Source organism: Primulina eburnea, chromosome 10 (genome assembly GCF_022965805.1).
Source record: "Primulina eburnea isolate SZY01 chromosome 10, ASM2296580v1, whole genome shotgun sequence".
Classification (NCBI taxonomy): Eukaryota; Viridiplantae; Streptophyta; class Magnoliopsida; order Lamiales; family Gesneriaceae; genus Primulina; species Primulina eburnea.
In genome coordinates this window covers 6,191,905-6,211,792 of record NC_133110.1, presented here as the reverse complement: position 1 = coordinate 6,211,792, position 19,888 = coordinate 6,191,905, and the positions used below count along the sequence as shown (strand labels likewise).

At 32.5% G+C, this 19,888-nt stretch overlaps 1 protein-coding gene across 1 annotated transcript; it reads right to left on the bottom strand.

Annotated features, from left to right (window-relative positions):
• Nucleotides 1–2,223: 2,223 nt before the first annotated feature.
• LOC140842821 (uncharacterized) lies at nucleotides 2,224–15,014 on the bottom strand. Its single transcript, XM_073210992.1, has 14 exons — nucleotides 14,330–15,014; nucleotides 13,893–13,986; nucleotides 6,949–7,135; nucleotides 6,449–6,704; nucleotides 6,059–6,274; nucleotides 5,887–5,973; nucleotides 5,361–5,495; nucleotides 5,101–5,214; nucleotides 4,765–5,012; nucleotides 4,591–4,671; nucleotides 3,741–3,972; nucleotides 3,195–3,293; nucleotides 2,913–3,098; nucleotides 2,224–2,613 (listed from the first exon to the last, which is right to left on the bottom strand). The coding sequence occupies exons 1-14, from the start codon at nucleotides 14,750–14,752 to the stop codon at nucleotides 2,515–2,517; spliced, it is 2,457 nt and encodes an 818-aa protein (XP_073067093.1). The 5' UTR covers nucleotides 14,753–15,014; the 3' UTR covers nucleotides 2,224–2,514.
• Nucleotides 15,015–19,888: the final 4,874 nt, after the last annotated feature.

Here is a 19,888-nt window from a genome sequence, read left to right as displayed (position 1 = left end):
TACCATAATTTATTTTAAAAACATATAAATTATTTATAATAAAAAAATTTATCAATTAATAATATTAGGACAACAAAAATTTATTACTTTAATAATTTATTATTTTAAAAAATAATTTTTCTATCATATTTATTTATTTAATATAAAAATAAAATTCATTATACAAAATATAATAAAATAATGTAATATTATATTGACTTATTAAATAAAATTCACTATTAATGTGAGGATAAGTACTTCGACAACCTAATATCGTGAAAGTAAAAATTTGTGTGAGAATGTCTCATGGATCGAATTTTGTGAGACAGATCTCTTATTTGGGTCATTCATAAAAAAATATTACTTTTAATGCTAAAAGTATTATCTTTTATTGTAAATATCGGTAGGATTGATCTGTCTCACAAATAAAGATTTCTGAGACCGTCTCACAAGAGACTTACTCATATACGAAATAAGTAATAACAATTCTTTGTGTATTTTTTTTTTTTTTTTTTCAGTTCGAAAATGCAATATCAGAACTTCTGGATATGATGAGAAAAAATTTAGAGATGAAATAAAATTGAATTTAATTTTAAATTAAAAAAATTCATTTTTTTTACTAAATTGCTTGGTTGTGTTTGTATTAATTTTAGACCATTTTTGGTAAAATTATGGTTATTTCATGAATTATTAAACTATACGATTTTGTATGGAAGAATATTATGGTTATTGATGTCGGATCAAAATTTTAAAACTCTGAAGTCCGTGGTAAAAGATTTGTGCGACTTAAATTCAATATTTATTGTAACCAAAAAGAGGAAAAAATTATAATGAAATATTTCTAGGAAGAAAATAGTAATATTCGATTTTATTATGGAAAGTAGATCATATATATATATGTGTCGAAATGTATACATATTTTAAGATTGCAGTTATAATTTTATTTTTAAAAATAGAACCAGAAAAAAATTAAAATAGTATAATAGTTGTTCACTTTTAATTACATTTCATTATAGTTTTAATTTGATAAATAATCATTAACTTAGCAAAAGAAAAATTTATCCGAGAAATATTATTAATTTATCGAATATTAATTTAGAGATATTTTATTGTCTCTCTTTATAGTCGTAAAAAAATCATTCTAAATATATGGCAATATCAATTTGAATATGGATATTTTGATATTTAGAATCCTGATATACTTGATGTTCCAAACTATGTTATATTTTGTTCAAACAAATCTCGTTTAAAAAATTATTAAAAAGTAAATGTATTAAACACCATGCAAGAAGAAAATAGAATACATAACAGATAAAACATTCATTTTATATATTTTTTTTAAAAAAATCAGTAATAAATTATATCTCAAGCAATTTAAATGATTAAAACAATATATTGATGATTTTTTTAATTAATAAAATAGATGAATTAAATGTTTTGTCGACGATTTATTATATGTTTCAAGCATGATGTTTAATGCATTTATTTTTAATAATTTTTGCAAATGAAACTTGTTTGAGTAAAATATAATACAACATGATCCCTTAAAATCCACATTGAAAGTAGAAGCAAACAAAATATCAAAAGTATTTTAAAACAAATATCAAAATTAAATATGTATTTTCAAGTTTGAATTTGTTCATTTGGAATCTCCGTAACTAGTCATTCATAATATCAAATAAATTATTTTCGTCTTTGGTTCGTGTGATTCGAGGGGAAAGGTCTTTTATTTTTAAATGTGTCCATTTGTCGTCAAATATGGATATTTCGAAGATATATCAAAATTAATTTTACCCACTTTCCAGAAAACTAAAAATAAAAAGACATTAATGATTCAACCCTCGATACTTTGAAGATATATCAAAATTTCATTCTTTTTTTGATGTTTTGAATCCACGTTGGAAGCCCAAAACACTGCATTAGGAGCCGATTGAGATGCTTTTTCCATTATGAATAATAAGCCTATATTTTTTCAGGAACAAGCACACTGACATCAGCATCCAACGTTACAAAAGGACTCGTCCAGTGACATAATTCTCTCCCGATTGTGAGAGAGATTCGAATATGAAGACAACAAAAAGCCACTTCCCCAGTTATAATGAAACAAAACTCGTTAAACTCAGGAAGCAGCACATTATAAGCTTTTAGCAGCAATAAAGTGAGTAACTTGGTTGTCAGAACACCTACAACCAAGCTAGATACCAAATACTTGTGAATTATGATTTAACAGCGAGAACATTGAAATACAAATAAGAAAAATGCATATTTAGCACAATGCTCCGGACTTTGTCCTTGCAACTTTTTTTCACAAAACATACAACTTTGTAATGATGTTTGAACTTGGGCAACAGTTGTTGGACCCTTTTTCTTTTGTAAATTGGAGTTTCTGAATATATATCAATGAACTTGTTATTCCCGCAATTCGAATACTTGACAAAATTGAGGATCCATGCTAAGAAGCCTCATTGGGTAACAAGAAATGACCCAATCCTTTGAATTAGTTTTTCTTGTATGGAGTGGGAGAGTGGCCATCGGCTATGTTGTAATCAAGCACTCTCTGGGTAAACCAAAGTCCTTTTTCGAAGCAGAAAACTGCCGTCTCCAAGGGTCATTATGTAACTTGTAATGCAACACCTGACGAATAAGAGAAACAATTATCAAGATTCGTGCATAAACAAATAAAATTGACAACTTTATCCAATATAACTGCAAATAGCAGTCAAGGGTGGATCCAGCAGGGACCCCTTGGATCTATTAAGTTGCCCCCGTCAAAGAAATCCGTTAAATAGCTCAAATAGATTACTAGGTCCACCCTTGATAGCAGTTCAAACAGATTCTCAAGTACCAAAAGCGGATGGGAACGCCAGGCAACATATACAGTGTTCAAGTTGTCTGATATCTCGGAGTTAACAAGAATACAATGTCTCAGTTACCTGTATGAGTGTGTTGAAGACATCATCTTCTTTAAGTTCTGAAAACACTCGAGCCCACTGTTCAACAAGACCAAGTGTATTGTTTTGCCTCTCAGCTTCTAGCAGGATAGAATCGCGATACAAGAACCGCTGCCAAATCTTTTTCACATTTGCCAGTTTGAATTGTATTTCTGTCACGTTGATCCTCTGGTAAAATATAGCCCAAGATCAGTCAAGGTATGCGGATCCATATGCTATCAAATATAATAGACGCTGAAACTCCATGAAGGAGGTAGCGCTTACCCTGAGAATATTTATCATATTGGGGATTTCATCTTCACGAATACGAACTGCAAAGCTTTCATAGTTAAGGACATTCTCATATGGCAGGTAGATTCCATCCTGAAAGAAACGGACTCCAGGATTAAAGCATTGAGAATAAAAATGCATTTGAGTTATATTTATACTATAAAAACTCAAGCGATTAACAGATATGGATCTAGCATGGGTCCGAGGTGGAAAATCGCCCCTCAAATTTATGTAAATTTTCTAAAAAGCTCACAAGATTGATGATCCCCGCCTCCACCAACATCCCCCACCCCAACCCCCAAGACCATGAGACCCCCTCAATCAGTCCCACCACCCATAGCTAGAAGTTCAGGGTCAACCACTGCAAGGACAACATTAATTCCAAGAAAATACGGCATCCAAGGGAAAAATTCGTACAAATATAATTAGAATTCACTAAGCACACAAAAGGATATGTTTTGCAAGCCATAAGAACCCCAGGCTAGGAGACGTACGGCTTTTGATGTATGAGAGGTGACCAATATACTCAAATTATAATACCTGAATGATCACAGGAATGCATCCTTGAAGAACACTATCTTCCATGCGTCCACTCCACCCATCTCCAGGCATAACCCCACAGAAGACGGAACTAGCCAACTCTCCATAATAGTTATCTGAACGTTCTGGAGTTACGATCACATCTTCTGCATGCTGATTCCCCAGTTTTCCTTCTTTATTGGGGCTCGATCCAAACTCTTTAGCCAACTTTTGCCTTATTCCCATGCTATACCTGTAAACATTACCATCTTCACATTCCGGCACTCCGATAATAAACTGAACAACTCTTTAGGTACTAGGAGTTTGTTTCAGGAGTGCAAATAATCAGAATCGAGCAGAATATTGCCGTTATTTTCATGTTTGGGCTCAAGATGAAGTTTTTTGGTTGGCACAAAGCTCAAACAAACTATCTGTTTCAGGGGCATGAATTTGATTCAAAGTCAAACTTGAGCTCCATTCATTTGATTCAAATGCAATTAATTATCTACAGAGAAGATGCATGAATTATGGCTTGAGCACGAGAGCTCATTTAATTTTAAGCAGCTCATTTAATTTTAAGCATATTTATAGAATACAAATATATTAAACGTTAGCACGAGCTACCAAAAAATAATTTGGTTCAAAAATATATCCGAGCAAATCATAACTCAATTCGAAATCAGTACTTTGAAATACAAGTCAAATAATATTAGAGCTAACTCGAAAAACTTGCGAGTCAACTCGATTCACCCTAATATGTTGTATGGAACATCATGCTCACTTTATCACTGCCATTTATGTTAGATAGGTATATTGAATAAAGAACATATTTCATGGGGTAGCATCCACACTTAAGATCATTTTAACTTACATAGCTTCGGGTCTGCCATATTCATAAGCTGGTCCTAAATTTCCATTGAAGTAGAAAAGCGTTTTTCTCTTCTCATGAGTCCTGAAACGATGTTAAATCATGCGTATTATCTTTACATGCAAATATGAAAAATGGGGGGAAAACGAGAATAGAACAATTTAAAGTGATACGCACCTGTCCCAGAGTTTGCCAAACATATACCGCTCCTCGGGTCTCTTCCAGGCAGGAAGCACGACATCTTTGTCTGGGTCAAAGCACGAGTGATTTCCCCTTCTATCAGAAGAAATGCTATTCCAATTATCAGCCCAATATGCTGTTGTTGAATAATTGTGCTTCGAATTAGTGTTGCCCCAGTGGACGAGCATCGTGCTGTTCCATATTTCTTTAGGTGCATAGCAAGCACCTTCATCCCATGAAAAGAACTGTCTTCAGATACAGACAATTTAATTAGCTAAGAGGATAAGGTTGTTATAATAGAGTCAAGCGTTACATCAAATAGGGACAGTGTACCCATATGTGATCTTTTCCAGATGACTGATTCCAGTAAGGATACTGTGTCATAATGTGCCCGTATGCCTTTTTATAGAAATCTAGAGTTAATGAACTCCTCAATCCATGATGATCCTGAATTGAATCGGAAAAAAGATAGAAGCATATTTATCGAATATCATTCATAGGTAAATTAAAGATATAATGATGCAAAAGATATGTATGGTTCTACAGGTATACGAGGAATAAGACAGTCAAGTACACTATCATCTCATTTTTACCTCCATGCTCAAGTGGGGAGCATCATCAGCACGGGTTATAATACATGAATCAAGCACTGGAACAAAGAAATAATCAGCTTCATCGCCGTTTAATGTCCGGTGAGGGCTGGCTAGTATACTTTCATAGATTGCCATCTGTGAAAAAGAAGTACGTTAGAATATATTTTTCTGTCAAACATAAATTAATCTTTTACTGTGAGTCGAAAGCTTTAGATACTAGATCTCTGTAAGCTTGTTAATTTTCTATCGTATAGTATACCTTGTCCATGGATGGTAGATAATCTGAAGTTTGGACTCTTCTTATTATTCGATTCTAGATTATAATTATGAGACCTATGGGTTATGGGGCCACCATGCTTTTGCTCCAGTATAACTAGAAAATATTTGCACCGTATGTCTCAACTATATAAGGCATGTAATTAACCTCTTCTAATTATTAAATATTCTTCTCCACAAAGTATTAAATTGAAGCAATTTAAACATAAAGATACGAAAAATATGAAATGGAATCAAATATAGTTTTTACCTGGGCGCCATATAGTTGCTCTGTCCACTGTGTAACATTTCTGTCATCATATATTCTGTTTACACACTGATACTTGAAATGTCGTCCCTACATTTTCAAGACAGTCGACACAAAATATGATTATTTTCTCCACGAATAAAAAGACAACAGGATAAGATTACAGATTACGTACCTCAAGGAGAAGGCTATTGAACTCAGCAGGCAAATCATAAACATAAATAAGAGGCCTTCTCTTGTGAACTACAGCATTGAGATTAGCAAAATGTTTTATGAGTTGTGCACTATCTGAAACATTAATCCGCGCAGGTCGAAGCCACTTAGGCCACTCCATAATTGATGATGAAACAGATGGAATACTACAATCTACCCCATACCAGCCGCTTTTGCACTGCATAAAAGCAGTTACATTCATGTTAAGCGTAATATGAAGACAAATTCAAAAGGTATTCAATTTCCTTCTTGTCAGAGTGATAGAAATTTCATAATCAGAGAGGCGATTTGCAAATATGACAAATTATTTGACAACCAACCAGCAATATCAAAATGTAATGGCATGTTTTACCTCACAGAAGCCACCACGGCAATGGCCACGGCCTGTGCATTGATTAATACACACACTCTCAACTGGAACCTCACAAAACAGTCCCCAAAGGCCATCATACTTGCAATCACATTGCTGCTTGAATTTCACTTCGGAAGCATAAGCTTTGGTTGGATCCACATTACACCAGCCTGAAATGTTTCCATTTGTAGTGAAGATATCTGGATCAGCTTTCGACCAATTAGTCAGACGTGGAGCACCAGGTTCAGTAGGCATGCTGGAAATACAAGATAGCTATGACATGGACAATATTGATGGAGCAATAGCAGATACAGTGTGTGCAGGCGCAGACCCAAGGATTAAAAAGAGGCAGTGACTAAACAGATTTCTGTGGGAGGAGTGGCAGAACTTTAACTTTTTAGAAAAATAAGGTAAAAATTAATTATTTTTTTAACGTGGGAGGGTAAGAACTGCCCCCCGCTGGATCCGCCCTTGTGTATCAAGTGTCTAGTTCAGCTCACTTTATTATGAATCCGCATGCCTCAGCAGTAGGACGGTTTGGGTACTTCGTACCCTCTCCACAAAAGCACATGGCTCTTGTTGTATCACAATGGGCCGGACAAATAGAAACAACCCAATGCCCATATGGTTGCTCTTTGGAACCAGGATAGTTGCATTTTAAATTTTGTCTTTCTGAACATCCTTCCCCTGCCATCCAAACATCAGATTTTGTTGATTTTGAAAATGACAATACATTTTTAAAAAAATCTCTGTAAAAAAATTAGAATTTCTAAAGTTAAAACAAAGGATATATTGCAAAGATACCAAAACAGTTACTTTTTTAGATAAGAAACTTGTTAAAATAAGTGCTTTAGGATTGCTGACGTGGAATCTTATCTGTTGTTTAGTTGAATATTTCAAAGTTGTTCCTATCTTCTTGTTAATGTTATTTATCATGGAATGATTGACCCATGATGTTAGTGGGTAGTTTAAATAATCATGCTATTAGTGGGTAGTTATTTCTTATGCTTTAAATTCTAAGTTTTCGAAGTACTTTGTATATGAAGTTTTAGTATTCTCACCATATAGTTCAAGACTTCACTTCATGGTCCAAGACTTCTACACAGTAGCTATTCTATTCTTTTCTTCGTTTCATTCTTCTCTATTTACGATTCTTGTTTCAAAACTTCAACATCTGGTATCAGAGCTCTCTTCTTAGGGGCCGTGTGTAAGTTTATCAAGTAATGGAAGCCGAAGTTAGTTTCTCCTTAACTGCTCCATTGGTGTTTCAATGGAGAAAAATACCAAATTTGGGCAGTACGTATGGAGACATACTTGGAAGCTTGGATCTTTGAGAAACAGTGGAAGAAGATTATGAAATCCCAGCACTTCCTAATAATCCCACCATGGCACAAATCAAAATGCAGAAGGAGAAAAAAACAGAGAAATCAAAGGCAAAGGCAAAGGCTTGCTTGTTTGTTTTTGTCTCACCCACTATCTTCACTTGTATCATGTCTCTGAAGTGAGCTAAAGAGATTTGGATTATCTCATGACTTTCATATCAATTCGAGTAAGAAAGTGTTGAACCCGGTACGTGACTTTGAGTTGCCGAAGATGAAGAAAACTGAATTCATCAAAGAGTATTCTGACAGGTTGCTTAATATTGCAAGCCGAGTAGATTACTTGGTTCGTCTCAACCAGATTCAAGGATGTTGAAAATATTATTGTAACGATACTTGAGAAGTTTGAGGCCACAATAACATCCTTAGAAAAACTAAGGATATGCTTGGTATGAGAGATTGAGATGGGAATCAAATACTCATGTGTTTGGTATGACATTGTCTCATTCCAATGGGGACGGTGATTCCCATATTCTTGGGAATAGGATAATTCTCACTCCTCACTTTCTATATTTATAAAAATATTTATCTTATTTAGCTCAAGTAATATAAATCTATATCTCAATAATAATAATAATAATATTTTATTACAATTATAAAATTAAAATACTTAAATAATAATCATGAAAATAATAATATTATCAAACAAATCACTATCATTTATAAATATAAAATAATAATAATAATTAAAATAAATAAAATAATAACTTAATAATCATGTAATAATAATATAAAAAATATATAATAAAATAATTTTTAAATAATTATTATTATTATTATTATTTTATTTTATTAAAGAACGATTATTTTAATAAATAAAATACTATTAAAAAAATAAAACTAAGATCGATAGTTATATTAGTTTTATAAAAAGATAATTTTATAATAATTAATAGAGTCGGTATTTATAATTTTATTATTTTTTAATTAATTATAATAATAATCATAATAAACATTTTTGAGTAACTATTATTTTGAAATTTAATTAACAAATTATTGGACAATCAAAATTAATTTAATTTCATCCTTGTTTTATTTTTCTGGTATCAATCATTTGAATGTAATAAACATATCATTTCATTCCTATTATTATTTCATTCAAAGTTGTATTCATTCTTACCTTATTTTAGTCCAATATATCAATCATGGCCTAAGGTCATGTCAGAAATCTCTCTAACAGAACTATTTAATGCATAGCTAGCCCATAAGAAAAAAAGAGCTATATGAGATAGGAAGATGAAGTTGATGGACCCTTATTTGTCAAGCACCAAGAGAATGCAAGAAACGACTGGAAAAGGAAGGGCAAAAAGCATCTGGGCTCACATGGAGAATTTCCAGCCAACAACAACAGGTACAAAGCTGGAAATTAGAAGAGATCTCATCCTCCATGCCAAGATTGTGGTGGAAAATCACATCCACATTTTAAATGTGGGAGAAGATCAGATGCCAAGTGCAACAAATGCAACATGAAGCTATCATTTGCAAAACCGAAAATCAACAACATGATGAAGATGCACAGGTTGTTAATAAAGAGGAGGAGGATCCATTGTTCATGACTGCATGTTTCTCTAGCATCGAATCAAGTGAGAGTTGGCTTATTGATAGTGGTTGTACCAACCACATGACACGTGACAAGAATCTATTTAGAGATCTAAGGAGCACATACACGTCGAAGGTTTGAATTGGAAATAGAGAGTACATTACAGTCGTAGGAAAAAGAACAGTTACTATTTCAACATGTTCAGGTACAAAATTCATCTCCGACGTGTTGTATAACCCTGAAATTAGTCAAAACTTGTCAAGTGTTAGACAACTAATTGAAAAGGGTTATAAAGTTGTTTTCGAAGAAAAATGTTGCTTAATCAAAGATGTTGTTGGCCAAGATATTTTCAAAGTAAAAATGAAAGGAAAAAACTTTGCTTTAAATCCATTGGAGGAGAAGCAGGCTGTTTTCCCAGCCAAAGAAAATATCACAAATATATAGCACAAGAGACTCAGTCACTATCATCATCGAGGATTGTTGCAGATGAAGTCTAGGATGTTGGTAAATGATCTTTCAGAACTTGATGATCATATCCAAATTGCAAAACATGTCAGTTTGGAAAGCAAAGTAGGAAATTCTTTCCTAAGGTAGCATGGAGAGCATCAAAGAAGCTACAATTAATTCATACAGATGTTGCAGGACCACCAAAAAAACTTCTCTGATTATGTTATTTTTATTAATGATTTCACCCGTATGTATTGGATTTCCTTTCTAAACTTCAAGTCAGAGGTGCCTCAAGTGTTCTGGAATTTTAAAGCCAAAGTAAAGAATGAGAGTGGTTGTAGAATTCAAACTCCTAGATCAGACAATGGCAAGGAGTACACCTATGAAGCATTCAATCAATTTTGAGGTGGCGGGCATCCAACATTAATTATTTGCTCCTATGCAACAAAATGGAGTTAGTGAGAGACGAAACAGATTCATAATGAAAATGGCATGATGTATACTACATGAGAAAAACCTTCCAACACAGTTCTGGGCTGAAGCTGCAAGCACTGCTGTTTTTTCTACAAAATAGGCTTCCCGCAAGAGCAGTGAAGGATAAACCATTTGAGGCATGGTAGGTTATAAGCCATCTCTGAATTTTCTTCAAATATTTGGATGTTTGTGCTCCACTCATGTTCCACAAATCAAGAGAGATAAACCAGATAAAAGAGCACTTCCAGGCATTTTCATTAGTTATAGCTCAGTTGCAAAAGCTTATAAAATTTTCCAGCCACAAAATGGAAAAATTATTACAAGCATGGATGTGCACTTTATGGAAGACGAAAAGTGGAACTGTGATATTGCAAAAAAGGTTGACCTCAAAGGAGTCAAATTTCAAGTTTCCTATTTTAGACACAGTAGAACCAAGCATACAGGACTTGGAAAACGAGATGATGGATGATGTTCCTGCCAGAGATACAAGACTACTTTTTGATGCTCATCAAAGATGCAATATTGTTATATGTGAAGCTGCAGATTATGAGGAAGCCAAGAAAAATCAAAACTGGATTGCTGCAATGGAGGAGTTGTTGATGATTGAAAAGAACAAGACTTGGGAGTTGGTCGACTGACCCAAAACAGAAAAAAATTGGAGTCAAATGGTAGAACTAAGCTTAATGCTGATGGCCCAATCAACAAGCATAAAGCTAGATTCGTGGTTAAAGGATATGCTCAAATATTTGGTGTGGATTACTCAGACCCCTTCATACCAATAGCAAAACTCCACACCATCAGGCTCTTACTCGCCATTGCAGCACAGAAGAATTGGAAAGTGTACTAGTTAGATGTCAAGTCGGCATTCTTGAATGATTTTTTGCAGGAGGAGATTTACGTAAAGCAACCAGAAGGTTATGTGAAGGAAGGAGAGGAAGATAAGGTTTATCTACTTAAAAAGACACTCTAAGGATTGAAACAAGCTCCAAGAGTTGTTATAGCATAGCTGATGAACATTTGCAGAAAAAAGCAAACATGAATCGACATTGTATGCCAGATACAATGGAGCTGACATTCTTATCATCTCATTTTACGTCAATCCGCTTGTGACAGGAAACAACACAAGTCTTGCGGAAAAGTTTAAGCAAGAAATGATGGAAGTTTTCACTTGGAATGAAAATTAAACAAATTGAGCATGAAATCTTCATCTATCAGAATAAATATGCCAAGGCAATTCTGAAGAAGTTTAAACTTGAAGAATGCAAAGCAATGAACACTCCCATAAACCAAAAGAAAAGCTCTGTAAAGAGGATGGAGCAGACAAAATTGATCAAGCATATTTAGAAGTTTGATTGATTTCTTGATGTATCTCACAGCAACTCAGCCTGATATTTTGAAAGATGTAAGTATTTTGTCTCGATTTATGCATTGTGCAAGTGAATGGCATCTTAAGGCTTCAAAAATGGTAATTAGATATGTGAAAGACACATTTGATTTTGGCATTAAATTCACGAGCGGCAAAGAGATCAAGCTGGTTGGATTTTCAGATAAGTTGGATTTTCAGATAGCGATTGGGGAGATTCCGTTTTTTTTTTATAAGAAACTATTTTATTGAATTAGGAAACAGTTACAACATATGTGCGGATGAGTAATCCGCAACAATGTTACAAAAAGACTTTTTTAAGGAACTGATGAAATAGAACAAAATACAATACTCAAGACCATACAAACTTCCAATCCCTAAATAACTCTGACCCACTTAAATTAGTAATTTGAAACAAGTTGACAGTCCAACCCTTAATTTTATTCTCTCCCACACTTGATCATTTGACTCGGACACGTCTTCAAAAATCCTTCTATTCCTTTCCAACCAAATGGTCCAGAACGTGTAATGGATGATGATAAACCGAAACTCTCTGAATTTTTTGTCAAACGGGTACCATGAGTTGGCATGAAGTAGGTCAGTGGCTTGCCTAGGTACAGCCCATTGAATTCCTAGCTCTGTTAATACTTTGATCCAAATATCTCCCGCGAAGGAGCAATGTAAAAGTATATGATCTTGACTCTCCTCGTGATTTCGACATAGACAACACCACTATGGTTTTATCTCATGGAGCTCTAAAAAAAAAGAAACTGTAACTCAATCCACAGCTGAGGCCAAGTTTGTTGATGCGACAGCTGCTGTTAATCGAGCTTTATGGCTAAGGAAGTTTTACTTGATCTTCACTTGGAGCAAGAGAAAACCACGGACATTCTAGTTGACAACCAAGCTCTATAGCTGTCTCTCATAATCCTGTGTAGCATGACAACATCAAGCTACTCTTCTTAAAGGAAGGAGATGTGGTTCTAGTCTACTGCAAAACTGAAGATCAAGTTGCAGACATTTTAACCAATCCTCTGCCAATTACCAAGTTTGAATTTTTTAGGACAAAACTTGGTGTTTGCAGCTCCTAAAGCAAGGAGAAGTGTTAAGAAAAAGTTCTCTAGGATTGGTGGCGTGGAATTTTATCTGTTGTTTAGTTGAATATTTCAGAGTTGTTCCTATTTTCTTGTTCATGTTTTTTATCATGGGATGATTGGCACATGATGTTAGTGGGTAGTTTAATTAATCAAAGCTTTTCGTGGGTAATTATTTCTTATGCTTTAAATTGTAATGTTTCCGAAATTATTTTTATACGAAGTTTTAGTATTCTGACTATATAGTCCAAGACTTCCCTTTATAATCCAAAACTTCACTTCATAGTCCAAGACTTCAACGTAGTAGCTATTATATTCTTTTCTTTGTCTCTGTCTTCTTTATTTACGATTCTTGTTTCAAAACATCAACAAAACTTTCAGAACACCGCAGGCAACCAGATATCTAGAATGTTAGCAAACACCATAAGTATATTTCCCTTACCTTCATTAGAACACATGCAGTTCATAACGCTTATGATGCCAACATTCACTCAAAAATCGACATTAACCTTAACATAGATTTAAAAACTTCAATACCAACAGTTTCTGTTTTAGCAAGTATATCAAATAAGTACTGATAAAATCCACCTGTTTTCATATTCTCACGTGTAATAGCTTAACTCGAGGGGGAAATAATTAGAAATCATTGTGCTTAAAGATATTAAACAAATGGTTATAGAAAGGGTACTCTCACTGTCTCACAGTTTAGACAGCTTATCCCTTGAAATCAACTATAGTCATCAACATTATGACAAGACTCCAGATTCTTGTTTTCAGTTGAGCACCACTTGTCTATCTTCTATACATTCACGAATAAAGTAATGTGTTTTGGCATGTCGATATACGTACTATACTAAAGTTTGTTAATAGATGATATCTATAGCCTAAGAAAGTATGATCCATCCAATAAATGGTCTCATAATCATAGTCATCGCTAACTCAAAGGAAATTTTCAAGCATGTACACATTATATAATGTGAGGAAATAATGTTTCGTATCCAACAATTTAACTCTAATACTTGGTCTGTTTCTTCCAAGTTCTAATGGTGGGTTTAACTTAGCCATGAAAACACAAAGAGACAATCAGTGTGCATAAAGATTATCTAAATAAAAGGAAAAATAACATAGATGAGGTTAAAAAAGATACCAGTGAAGCCATGAAAGCATCGGCATTCACCCAACTCATGATTACAAACGCCTTGACCACTACATTGATTTTTGCAATGCTTCCCACCAATTTCCTGGTATACATATATACAGAGAGTAGGTTAACCACCAAAAAGTAGAATTTATAACAACCATCATGTTTTTTCAAGAGAATCAGCTTGACTTTATGGGGATAAAATTCTCAGTGGATAAAGTTGTGGAAGATCTGAATATGTAGTTTTGTGAAAAATACAAATACAATTTAAAAGTGTCTATCAACATGTTCAAAAAGGCCATGAAAGAATAATCCTGATGAAGAAGAAAATTGCTAAGAATCAAAATATATATTCTACAATCTGTTATTGAGTCTCATTCTATAATACACTCTCTGATTTCTAACAATAGTCATCCTAAATTATTTATTTTGGAATTTATTACCTCCACAACGTTAACAGCATTGGATTTCGAGTTGCAGCCAGATAACCATCTGCCGACCTCTGCCTTCCACGGAGCACCATTATAAGTCACAGCACCATGCCAGTCAGCTGGAAACTGAACTTTTAAATCAACCATCGGCTGAAAGTTCTGTTTAGAGTAGTCTGTGCTTCCTTCTATCCATCCCTTTCCAGGAGCATTTTCGCCGGTTAGATTTGTTTTTACAGAATCTGGTGTCATGCTTTTGCCTACTTCAGTGGATCCATTTAGTGGGAGACAGGAGCTCTGAACTTGTCTGAGGTTCATGTAGTCCAAAGAAGGAACCAGTGGATAGAGGAATAGATGAATGACTGAAACTAATGCCAAAACCGAAGCTATGGCAGCAACCAGGGACCATGACCACTTCCATTTCTGAAGAGAGAACATGATTCCAGTAAACCCTTCTTCTCGATTTATTCAACGATTATTTCCTCGATTCAATATGTGTCTCTTTTACTGGTTTGTGAACACAATCAAGATATAAGAACTTCTACTTGGCCATCGGCATTCCTGAAAAATCAAACACAGTTACCAAGATCACCATGACATAGAAGGGAACAAATAGCATGAGACAATAGAAATAGCGTAGCCTAGAGCCGATACTAGAAGATTCAAAATTCCAATTTTACAACTCCAGAAAATCTGTATACACCAAACAATACTCAGACTTCGAGAAATCAGAGCCAACTAAATTACCAACATCCAATTTCTAGTTAAAATTCATCGGGAAAAAAAATTTAATCTTTCTGAACAAAAATGCAGAGTCAACTTGGGGAAAAAGGTTAAAAAAAACAACTGGAAAATGACTCAAAACAAATCTTAATGCATTTGACCAAAGTTCAGAATCTTCACCGACACCCTAGATGACATAAATTCTGTTCTCACCAATCCATACATCAGCACGCTCAAACAGTTCAGCATAAAGAACAGAATAAGAATTCAACACATAACAATGGGAATAAAAATATTCATATTTAGCAAGAAAGCAAATTATTTCAACGTAAAAGAACCTTAAACAAGATCGCGGAGTCGATAATAATAACGAACACAAAACGTAAAATCAGAGGCAAAAATTAAGATTTTCGAAAACGGTCCTACACAAACTTGCCTGGAATCCAGAGAGAGAGAGAGAGTGATTCCCAAGCGGAATAGCTGTCAATTGTCAACTCGACCCAGATGGAAATTCATAAATAAATTAAAAAAAAATGTATGCACGGCTCTATACACACACACATATATATATATACACACACGGGCTGCCACTGTATGCTAATGCGAGCTTTGGCTGTAAGGTTGGACAGAAGGGTAGAAATTTCCTGTAAATAATGACACTGTCTGCTAGTTTTATTTTGTTCCCTCTTCATTAAAAAAAAATTATTTCCGGATTAATTTTTTTGAAGAAATAACTTTTTTTTTAAGCTGAGAACTAATCACCGTTATTTCGATGTGCACTGAATAAACTCGATTTTATCATACAACTCGACTTCATTAATTTATCCAATATTTTGTTTAAGTTTCATAATAATTAGAGTTAAAAATAATGATAAGTACAGAAGAAAAGTCCTTTCTTCTTGTTGAGGAAGTTAAGCTTAAAATGTGAATGTGTGTGTGTGTTTATATACATATACATATATATAATATACACCTATATGAATTATATATATATATATATATATATATATATATATATATAATTCATATAGGTGTATATTATTTTTACTATTATGCAATATTTGAGCTTCTTTACTATTATATAATGTTTTATAAGTATCTAATGGTAATTAGTTTGGTGTGTTAAAGTAACATCAAATTTTATTTACATTTTTACTCATGCTTAATTTATTGTGTTAACTTTGATGGAGTAAGCTTGTTAATAATATTCACATCACTCCTTATGTTCTTATTTATTTTCTAACTTCTGTTTGTTTCATCCAACATGCATAGTTTTTTAGTAGATTTCTTGTAAGACGATATCACGAATTTTGATCTGTAAAACAAGTTTACCATATCGATATTCACAATAAAAAGTAATACTCTTACTCTCTTAGGCATAGTTTGGTACATGGGATAAGGGAGGGATTGATAAATAATATCCTTGTCTCATATTCGGTACATTTTTAAAAAGCTCATGATATTATCATGTGCCCTTGATAAATAATTTTTAGAGTGATAAAATGTCTCTTCTATTAAGTGTGATCATTCTAATTTAATAATAAAATATACTACAAATGACTTAATTACATCAATTTATAAATGAATAAATCTATGCTAATTAAAATCAAATAAATATTTTTATTTATTTTTATATATTATATAATATATAATTATATAAATGACATCGAGATAATTATATTAATAATTTTTATAAATCTCAACAAAATTATTACTATCACTCGATTGACCTTAAAAAGTGATATTTGACTTGACTCACAAAAGCAAGGGCTCAATTGTCGTATTATATAATATATAAAATTAGGTAAAAATAAATAAATCATGCAAGCACTATCGGCGCATGAATAGATAAAAATATGAAATCAAGCAACAACTTTGACATTATAAAATTTATTATGATAAGGTTAATTTTGTCATTACAATCTAATAGATAAATTTAATCACTCTTATTAAAATCATGTCAAACATTAAATATAATATCCTACATCTTATTTATCATTAACTTATCCTTATATTATTTATCACATGTTTATCCTATCATGTGTACCAAACTATGTCTTAGTATAAAAAGTAATATTTTTCATGGATGACTCAAATAAGAGATATGTCTCACAAAATACGACTCATGAGACTGTCTCATATAAGTTTTTGTCAGAATTTTTTTCTCACTTATAGTTTTTTTATTCGGATAATTGAATTATGTGAGGTATGACATCTTTTTTTCCACTTTTTCTCCAACTTTTATTTATTTTGAAAATCATATTTTTTTTCTCTCTTATAATATTTTTAAAAAATATATATTCAAAGAATTAAATTATGCCGTGTGCGATGATTGCCAGTATAATTTTATATTTCAAATTTCCTATCATCGAAACTACTTAATCTTTCCATTTGTATATATGTTAATATACAAGTCAAAAGCCAGCAAACACATCTGGTTAATTCGACAAATATTATACATAAAACTGAGAAGTACAGAAGAAAATTCCTTTCTTCCTAATTTTTTTTTATAAAGAAAATTCCAATTTTACACGATAGAAAAAAAAAAGTTGCAAAACGTTCGATTCATATATTTTTTTATTATGGACGATAATATGATCGTCAAGTTTAAATTTTATATAATATTTACTTGACTATAATTATTGATTTAAAAACAATTGAAAATGTTAAAGTATTGTTTAGTTCGTATGACGTGTTGATAATAGAATGTTGTACAATTAATAAAGAAATAATGAATAAAAATATATAGGTAATAAAAATATATATAACTCCAATTATTATAGCAATCGAGTCGTCATGCGAGATCGAAACCAATTTTTTTTTATTAAAAAAAAAGGATCAGTCGTGTTTCTTACAGGTTTGCACAAAGTTGACGTTGAAGAATGGGTTAAGCGTTGACATTTTAAGTTGCCCAAGCCGGGGACGTGCAAAATTAGGCAGCTAGCTAGGTTGGGAATGGGAATCACATTTAATTTAGTGGTTTTCAGTTTCAAATTTAGGCTCTAGGACTTCATTATTGCACTCAGTTGAAGCATCAGTTTACTTTTTGAAAAGAAGTATTAGGTGCTCTTTGTATTTAGCAAGTCTAAATTCATTTGTCTAGAGGCATTAGTAAACAAGCATAGCTAACAATATTATTTTTTTAGGATGATAGAATCCGAAGTCGTTATCATTCAGTGTATATTGGATAAATTCATGAGCTAATGTAATAGCATGTAAATCATGCTTGTCGAATAAATTGTGCAACAAACTATATGTGATAAGCTCGTCTGATAAAATGTTGATACAAAAAACCAAACTCATAATTATTGGTCAAATGTTCACATAATCTACCAATTCATGCAACTCATGTTCACATAATCTACCAATTCATGCAACTCATGTTGAACTATTGGATGGATAATAAGCATCAGTACCCAACTTTTGCATTAATGGTGCGTGATATTTTTGTTATCCCATAAATATTGTTACATCAGAATCATCCTTTTTCATTGGTGCTCGTGTGCTCACCAAATATAGAAGTTATATCTTTCCTGAAAATGTGCAAGCTCTTATTTGTACCCATAATTGGTTACATGGATATGTTAATGGCAATTTCATTGACAAATTATTGAGTTTTGTTGTTAACTTAGTTTATATATTGATTTGTTGTGATTTGAATTTTTAAATTTTTTCTTAATGTAGATAATGAAGATGGTGCGAGAATTATGACAACTTTATCTTGTGAGGGATCAATTGTTTTGGAAATTATTGAAGAAGAAGGAAAAAAAAAAGAGAAGGTGAAAATTAGGAAATGAATTTTGAGAAGATGGTTGATGAATTTCGAAATATTTGTAATTGTTTATGTATGATTTCGAACTTTCGGTTGATGAATTTTGAGAGAATTATATTTCTTGGAATGATTTATGTATGATTAATTAATTTTGAAGGAATTATATTATTTAGAATGTTTATGATTGTACGATGTCAGTTGATGAATATTAGAAAACTCATATTATTTAAAATATTTTATTTATGTTTTTTTAGAATTTTTGGTGGATTCGCCCGCCTAACCCATAACATGTAGCAGGTTGGGTTTGGGTTTTCCCAGCCCGCACCCGTCCTGTTATATATATATAAATACTCGATTATCGGGTACATGTTTGCGTATGAATATATGTTGTTATTATTTAGCATTGTTGGATGTTGTGTATTAAATAATTAGGAATTAGTCATTTGATAATATCTATTTTGTTGTTGATTTTTTTATATTGACGTTTGAGAATTATGAAGTTGAGTATAATATTGATGGTATTGTTGATGTTGTTGGCTGTCCGATATTGGACAACAAATTGAACAACGTTTATTGAAGTACTAAGAGAATAATGTATTGTTGATGTTGTTTGTTGATATTATTGGTTGTGGTACCACCCGTCGTCTCGAAACATCATCGAAGGGATGTTCAAATAGTACAAAGGAGTCACAGATTATTCTTGTTATGATTTAAGTTATTTTATGACTATAATTTTTATGTATTATGATAATGTTTGTTGTATACATTTAACTTTGGGAGGCTATTTCTATCGGACTATTTACAAGACTAGTGTTGAGATATGATAGAAGTGAATGAATATATCTTTAGTCAAAAAAGTGTTGTGGTTGTAAGTAGATGGAAAAAAATATAATTTTATTATCGTATTCAAGTTATGTGTGATATAATGATTATACTGTTACTGATACATTGATCTAAATAGTGTGTTGACTTTATTATTTTGTAGAGTATATGCATAATATTATCAAGTTATCAAAAGACAAATTTTATGCATATTACGTAATATATCATATGATCACGTGACAAGTTTTGAGGTGCCA